Raw genomic sequence first — 8,565 nt, 5'->3', positions numbered from 1 at the left:
AAAAAAAAAAAAAAAAAAAAAAAAAAGAGGTTCCTGAGAAAAGAGGTTCCTTTCTTTAAAATTCTCTTTCCTTCTGCAGCAAGAGAGAAGAAGGGCTTCTTTTCCAAGATCACAGACAGGAGAAAGTGTGTTGAGTAGGACAGAGTGTGTGATTCAGGGCCCTGCAGAAGCCGAGTCCTCATGAGCCTGCCCCAGGCTCGGGAGCAGCCTCCACCCTTGTTCCTGCTCTTTCTTCTGATTTCTTATTACTCAGCACAGCTCTCATAGCAGGAAGTAGAAAGCACTATTCCTAAGGTCACTTTTATTCCTTTTACCAAAAGGAAAAGGTCAACATCTGAAGCTTGTGATAACTGCAGACTATTTTTTCCTCCTTGTGTAAAGTAACCATTAGCACACCTACACATCATGGGGCTAAAATAGGGAATCTCCACAAACACCCAAAGACAGACCAAGAGACTGAGCAGCAGTGGGCCGAACCAACGTCCTGCAGAGAGACAGAGCTGCGCCCTTTGCCAGTGACCACAGTGAGCACAGTATGGGTGGGGTGTGGGGCACAGCAGAGCACGACGCCATGTTCCCTTCTTCCTATGGGGAAATCCTCCACTCCATCATTTTCCAGTCTTTAAATAATTAAGTCCCAGAAAACGACAGGTTTCACTTTGTAAGTGAAAGACTCAGTGAGCAAGACCAGAACATGGCCTGATGCTCCCCCAGCTGCTAAGGCTATGTACTTCCCACAGACTGCACAGCTCCCGCCCCCAACCCCCCACCTCCCATGGTGCTGCCCTGACTGTGCTGGAACACAGGGCCACACAGGGGCTTGTAGTTACTTCTCAAGCTGTCTCAGCCTCTGCCGCAGCTCCTGGGTGGCGATCGGCAAAGAGATGTCCGAGGCTATGCTTGGGGTAGGTTCCTTGACCGAGATGTGGCTCGGGGACGCCAGCAGGCTGGAGGAACTCCTGCCCAGGTCCTGTGGGCCCTGAGGGCCGGCCTCAGGCAGCTGGGCTCTTTCTTCCATACTGGGCTTCTCACTACCCCCAAGGACTGGGGTGGATGGAGATGTGCTGCTTCCACTGGGGCCTGGAGATGCAGACATCTGAGACCTGACAGAGATTTTCCTCCCTTCTTTGGAAACAGAGGGCCGTTTTACTTGAGCTGAATGTTGGTGGTCTGGGGGCTTTTCTTGCTTTTCGAGATGGAGTACCTAGAGGTGAAAGTAAAAATAGAAGTTAAAATTAGTGACATTGGTCATATCCTGATATTTACACAGCTTGAGATATGATGCATTCATTTGCAAACCTTTTGTTAAAAATTTTCTCAAGACATTAAAAGAAAATCTAGTCTATCTGTCCAGCTATCCAGTTATTAAAGTAATGTCATATAACAGAAAGTGCAGAAAAAATCAAGTTTAACTAATCATAGTATCACTTCTGTAGTAAAAACACCATTTCTCTTTGGTGGATGGGGTGGAGTCTCACTCTGTGGTCCTGGCTAGAGAGTGGCGGTCTCATCACAGCTCTCAGCAGCCTCTGCTCCTGCCCTGGCCTCCTGAGTAGCTAGCATCACAGGTGCCCACCACCACCACACCCTGTCAAACACCATTTCTGTGTGTTCCTCTTAGTCTCATCCATTTGCCTGTGGCTGTACACATTTCTGCGGTGATGTTTTCCTGGGAGCGTCCAGAGTCACATGCCCTTGACAGAGACCAAATCCCCTGCCCTCCACGGGGGTTTCCTTCAGAGCCCTGCAGGGAGGAAGAAAGCACATCTCCAGCAAGACCACCGCCAACAACCCAGCGTGAGAGTGAGGGTGGGCACAGACACCGGGCTCACGTGTCTTTCAGCCAAGAGCATGTGTGTGCCACGGCATCCTGCTGAGTCTGCACTTGGTAAACCCTCCACTCGGGGGTGACTGATAGCCTGGAGTTTTTCCTGGTTTTATGAAGTAAAGCAGCAATAAACATTTTTCACGTTCAAGGTTTCCTGTACTTTGAACATATTATCACCAAAAGTCAGATTTCTTCAGAAAGGGCCCCTGGTAGAAGGGCCTTCAGAGCTGCAGATGGGGACACAGCAGCCTCTTCTGGAAAGGACCTGCTGACACCATTCTTGCCAGAAGCAAGGAGGTCATTTCCACTGCACCAACAGATGCAGTCTGTTTTAATTATTCTTTGAAAGTTGGCTTTTCATTTTAGTTTGCATCTGTTAGATTCCCCATATGTGTGCTGGTTTTATTTTCAACATTTCTTTAGGTATTTACAAATACATCACAGTCTATTTTGGACAGTTTTTCTTCTGTAAGTTCTACCCTCCTGTAGAGTTTTATTAAATTCTCTCCCCTGGGCTAGGCGCCTGTGGCTAAAGTGGCTAAGGCGCCAGCCACATACACCTAAGGTAGTGGGCTCAAACCCAGCCTGGGCCCACCAAACAATGACGGCTGCAACCAAAAAATAGCTGGACGTTGTGGTAGGCGCCTGTGGTCCCAGCTACTTGGGAGGCGGAGGCAGGAGACTCGCTTGAGCCCAGGAGTTGGAGGTTGCTGTGAGCTGTGATGTCATGGCACTCTACCCAGGGGAACAGCTTGAGGCTCTGTCTCAAAAAAAAAAAAAAAAAAAAAATTCTCTCCCCTAAATAATCTTTAAAAATTTAACTTTAGGAGAAAACTTTGTTGATATGGATAGTAATGCTTCCTAGGCCAAAGGGTAAATGGTGGCCAGCCAGTTCTCTGGGGCTTGAGAGCCTGGGAACACTGCTCTGCTCTCTGTCCAGCCTCCCTCAGCCCTCCTGAGTCCACGAGACACCTTCTCCCTCAAATGTCACTTCCCCGGTCCCAGCATCACGGCTGTCACTGTCCTCCCATCTGCTTCTCTGATCCCAGCATCACAGCTGTCATCGTCTTCTCATCTGCTCTGTGCCGGGGCCCAGGACCATCACTCCCACTCCCTGTGTTTGTGGTGGAAGGTGGCGCAGTACCCTGAGGGCAATCTTCATTTTGATGGTGCTGTTGGGGCCTGAGTTGCTGAGGTGGAATCGCTGGTTCAGGGTCATGTCATCGCTGGCGAGCAGCTGGCTGAGGGGGACTTTCAGGCTGCCCAGGGAGCACTGGTGCTGCTCGTCTCTGACCTGCAGGACGAAGGCAGAGAGCACAGAAAATGCAGAAAGGGCCACAAGTCAGTCTCAGGAAGACATGAAAAAACTCCAAACATACTTCATCCCTGTTCTTTTAAGTGGCGTTTCCATAAACAATTAAAATACTGTGGGACTTCCTTAGGAAGATGTAAACCAATGTAAAAAACACAATGTTACCGTGTGTACCTGCCTGCACGTCCTCATTACAGAATCATGCACAACAGGAACATGTATTTCATGAGTCTGTTCAAGAGCTCAAGTTCGTGGTGGTAGCTACACGCACCTGAAGACTACAAAGAGGCACCTCCCTCCCCAGTGAGGGCGACCGCAATACACGTGAGGGTATGCAGTCTCTACCAATGACACTTACTTATGGAGAAAGTACATTTCCAAGGGTTTTTAAAGACTTCCTTATTTAAAATTTATATGTCTTTTAAGAAAATGCACAAAATTTGCTTTAAATGCATGGCAGTTTCTTTATTCCCAGAATACTAACTCTCAGCACTCCCTGTGTGCCAGGAATCATCTCCATTACGCCTTCTCAACACCAAGGAGCTTCATTAAACAGAGTGAGGCTCAGCAGGACTCACAGCTATGCAAAGATGGCCAGAGAAATAATAGGTAACTGTGCAGGAAAACTCAGAATACTGTTTTTTGTTTTTTGGGTTTTTTTAAACTATAATCACACAGCACTTTTTTTTTTGAGACAGAGTGTTAGTTTGTCACCCTGGGTAGAGTGCTGTGGCATCACTGCTCACAACAAGCTCAAATTCTTGGGCTCAGGCTTGGTGCCTGTGGCTCAAGCGGCTAAGGCACCAGCCACATACACCTAAGGTGGCGGGTTCGAATCCCCAGACCGGGCCTGCCAAACAACAATGATGGCTGCAACCAAAAAATGGCCAGGCATTGTGGCGGGCGCCTGTGGTCCCAGCTACTTCGGAGGCTGAGGCAGGAGACTCGCTTGAGCCCAGGAGTTGGAGGTTGCTGTGAGCTGTGATGCCATGGCACTCTACCCAGGGGGATAGCTTGAGGCTCCGTCTAAAAAAAAAAAAAAAAATTCTTGGGCTCAAGTGATCCCCTAATCTCAGCCTCCTAAGAGGCTGGACTACAGGTGCCCACCACAATGCCTGGCTATTTTTAGAGGTGGGGAGTCACTCTTGCTTAGGCTGGTCTCAAACTCATGAGCTCAGGCAATCCACCCACCTCAGCCTCCCAGAGTGTTGGGATTACAGACATGAACCACCGTACCTGGCCCCACAAAAGCACTTTTATTTTATTTTTTATTTTTTTTTTTGAGACAGAGCCTCAAGCTGTCCCCCTGGGTAGAGTGCTGTAGCATTACAACTCACAGCAACCTCCAACTCCTGGGCTCAAGCGAGTCTCCTGCCTCCGCCTCCCAAGTAGCTGGGACTACAAGCACCCGCCACAACGCCCAGCTATTTTTTGGTTGCAGCCGTCATTGTTGTTTGGCGGGTCCGGGCTGGGGATTCGAACCCGCCACCTTAAGTGTACGTGGCTGGCGCCTTAGCCCGTTGAGCTATAGGCGCCGAGCCCAAAAGTACTTTTAAATAAATAACTCTGACAATGTTTATAGAACCTTAAATGTCTGAGATCCAGTAAGTACAGATTATTTTAAGAATATGGGCCAGGCATGGTGGCTCTCTAGGAGGCTGAGGGAGGAGGATCACCTGAGCTCAGGAGTTCAAAATTAGCCTCAGCAAGAGTAAGATCCTGTCCCTAAATGAAAATAAAGAAAAAATAGTATTTTTGTATAACACAGAATGTGAAAAGTGAAACAACAAACAGAATAGTGAAACAGGACCAGGGAGCTTGGTATGGCTGTTCAGGCACCTATTAACAGAGGTTTAAGGTGCATGAGGCAAAAATGGAGACTGAGGAAAAAAAGACAAATTTCCAATTACTGGCAGAGATTTAAACACCACACTTTTTTTTTTTTTTTTGAGACAGAGCCTCAAGCTGTCGCCCTAGGTAGAGTGCTGTGGCATCACAGCTCACAGCAACCTCCAACTCCTGGGCTAAAGCAATTCTCTTGCCTCCCAAATAGCTGGGACTATAGGCACCCACTACAACACCCAGCTATTTTTTGGTTGTAGATGTCATTGTTGTTTGGCAGGCCCAGGCTAGATTTGAACCCACCAGCTCACGTGTATGTGGCTGGTGCCTTAGCCACTTGAGCCACAAGCACTGAGCCACACCATACTTTTAATACCTGACATAACAGGTGAACTGAAACACTTTATGGCTCTAGAGGGCCTGAGCGATACTCCCCAGCACTGCCCCAAGCACAAGGGCACCGTGCTCACAGGTGCATAGGGTACCAGACAGACAACACTCTGGGCACATAACCAGCCTCCAGCGAGAGAGGACTCAGGTCACACAAAATGTATGCTCTGAGCACCAGGGGCTGAGAGGAGAATTGGTAACAGAAAATCAGTAGCAAATTCCCAAACACTGGCTTGGTGCCTATGGCTCAAGTGGCTAAGGAGCCAGCCACATACACCTAAGGTGGCGGGTTCGAATCCAGCCCAGGCCCACCAAACAACAATTACGGCTGCAACCAAAAAATAGCCGGGCGTTGTGGTGGATGCCTGTGGTCCCAGCTACTTGGGAGGCTGAGGCAGGAGACTTGCTTGAGCCTAGGAGTTAGAGGATACTGTGAGTTGTGATGCCACAGCACTCTACCCAGGGGGATAGCTTGAGGATCTGTCTCAAAAAAAAAAAAAAAGAAAAGCAAGTAAAACTCAAAGCAGAAATGAAACAGTAATAGTCATAGTATAAATCAGTGAAATAATCAAGAGGAAAGCAATTATTACAGCAAAATAAAAAGCGGCATCTTTGAGAAAATAAAGTTGATGAGCCTCTTCTAAGATTGACTAGGAAGAAAAGGAGAGGACACAGAAATTACTGATGTCTAGAATGGAGAGCAGAGGCCTACCAGTGGACATCAGGGAATATTGTGAATAACTTTGTGCCAAAAAGTTCTCAGGCCCGGCGAGGTGGCTTATGCCTATAATCCCAGCACTCTGGGAGGCTGAGGTGGGTGGATTGCCTGAGCTCACAGGTTCAAGACCAGCCTGAATCAGAGCAAGACCTCATCTCTAAAAATAGTCGGGCAATATAGTGGGTGCCTGTAGTCCCAACTACTTGGGAGGCTGAGGCAAGAGAATCGCTTAAACCCAAGAGTTTGAGGTTTCTGTGATCTGTGACGCCACAGCACTCTACCCAGGGTGACACAGTCAGACTTTGTCTCAAAAAAAAAAAAGAAAAAAGTAAAAACTCTTAACAAAATTTCAGAGATTGAATAAAAGGTAGGGCCAGATGGGCTCACCCTTGAAGTAAGGTTTTCTGAAGAGGTTTTCAAATGTTAAACGCTGAATACTAAATATAGGTTTACAAGGGTTAAATCTGAACATTAACCACAGTGTCCATGAAATTGGTGTACAATTTAAATAGCTGTCTATTTTAAGCTGCACACAAATTTACACCAGTGTATCACCACATTTAAGACTTAAAAAGAAAAACTATAATCATCTTGATAGATGCAGAGAAGCCTTTAATGAAATCAGGTAACCATTCACAGTAAAACCCCCTACGAACTGGTATTAGGAGAGAAGGAAACTTTCTCAACCAGATAAAAGGCATTTCAGGACACCTCTAGCCACTTGGGGCTCAGTAGGGACATGGCCAGAGCGCCCCTCACACCATCTCTACACAGAGGCCCTGGGCACGGCAACAGGCAAAAGGGGAAAGGGCAGGTGTAGGCGTCACACGGGCGATGGTGTGACTGCCAGGGCAGAAAACACTAAGGCATCTTCACAGAGGCTGCTGGTACCACACAAAACTCAATTGCATTTCTACACAGCAAAATAATTTGAAAGTAAGAAAAAATATTTTATAATATCGTCAGAAAGTATTAAATACCTAGGGGTATGTATGACAAAGTTAGGTGTATACTATCTGTATAGCATGTCAAGAACTACAAAACGCTGCTGAGAGAAATTAAAGAATCCTTAAATAAATGGAGAATATAGTGTCTCCATGGTATTGCTAAGACGTCCACTCTGCCCATTTGATCTGTAGTTTCAATGCAATTCTTGTCAAAATTATAGCAGATTTTCTACAGAAACTGGCAAGCTAGTACTCAAATGCATATGGGAATAAAGACTTAGATCAATCAAAGCAATTTTTAAAAATAACAAAGTTTGAGGCCTTAAATATTTGATTTTTAGATTTATTTATAAAGTACTCATAATAAAAACAGGGCAGTGCTCCATAAAGACAGACATACAGAATGATGGGACAAAGGCGTTCCAGAAACAGATCTGCATGGGTACAACTGACTGTCAGCGAAGCTACAGAGTGACAGAGTGGGGCACAGGAACACCCCTAATCAAAACTGCTCAACTGTGCAGCCACACGAAACAGTAATTCCCCACCCTTAACTTAGATCGTAAACAAAATGAACTCAATATGGACTCAGAGCCACATGTAAGGTCAAGAGCACAAAATCTCCAGCGGTCAGAAGTGACCCAAGGGTTGGCAAATGCATCTTTTTTTTTTTTAATGATTTTCTATAATTTATTATAATTGATAGCCTTTTGGTGGAAGCTCTAAGTCCATAAAGAATATAGGTAATAAAAATGTCTCTACTTTTTTCTCCCAGCATTATCATTATAATTCTAATCTGCCTGGGAGTTAGGGACCGCAGCGTCACCTGTAGAATGCTCACTGTTAGACATATGAAGTGACCTGCTGCCTCTTTCACCCTCTCCCACACTTGTTTGCGCTTGTCAGAGGTCAGGGTATTAGCAAATCTGGATGAGGTGGTGTTGAGTGCTGGTTAGAGCACCTTGGCCGATGGACACAAGTCCATGTGATGATGAGTGCTGGGAGTGCGAGAGGAGGATAGGGAGCCCCCAGGAGCTAAAACCCCGTGGAGGGGGTGGAAGCTATCCTTGGGAGCATTCCCTAATTATATCCTGCTTCTGACACCAGATGAAAGGGTGGCACTGGACTGGCAGAGATCCCACAGATCACCAAGGCTTGTACGAAAGGTCTTTATTGGTGGGAGAGGGATGCTGCAGAGCAACACTAAGGAGGAGAGAAAAGAGGAGAGAAAAAAGGAGAGAGAGAGAGAGGAGAGAAAGAGGAGAGACAGAGGGGAGAGAGAGAGGAGATGGGAGATGGGAGAGAGAGAGGGGAGAGAGAAAGGAGAAAGGAGAGGGGAGAGAGAGATGGGGAGAGAGAAAGGAGAGGGGAGAGAGAGATGGGGAGAGAGAAAGGAGAAAGGAGAGGGGAAGAGAGAGAGGAGGGAGAGAGAGGAGAGAGAGAGAGGAGAGAGAGAGGAGGAGAGAGAGGAGAGAGGAGAGGGGAGAGAGAGAGAGGAGAGAGAGAGGAGAGAGAGAGGGGAGAGAGA

The 8,565-nt window shown here is 46.9% G+C and overlaps 1 protein-coding gene across 1 annotated transcript in view; it reads right to left on the bottom strand.

Annotated features, from left to right (window-relative positions):
- The window catches only part of ESYT2 (extended synaptotagmin 2), a 110,543-nt gene that overhangs the window by 9,841 nt on the left and 92,137 nt on the right, over positions 1-8,565 (bottom strand). The window contains exons 16-18 of the mRNA XM_023508264.1: positions 2,973-3,122; positions 831-1,204; positions 482-620 (exon numbers count right to left, since the gene is read on the bottom strand). Coding sequence (XP_023364032.1) covers positions 482-620; positions 831-1,204; positions 2,973-3,122 — 663 coding nt within the window. The remainder of the gene's footprint in view (positions 1-481; positions 621-830; positions 1,205-2,972; positions 3,123-8,565) is intronic.

The sequence above is a fragment of the Otolemur garnettii genome, unplaced genomic scaffold, assembly GCF_000181295.1.
Source record: "Otolemur garnettii isolate 467f Iridium unplaced genomic scaffold, OtoGar3 scaffold00235, whole genome shotgun sequence".
Lineage (NCBI taxonomy): Eukaryota > Metazoa > Chordata > Mammalia > Primates > Galagidae > Otolemur > Otolemur garnettii.
This window is presented reverse-complemented; position numbering and strand designations above follow the sequence as displayed.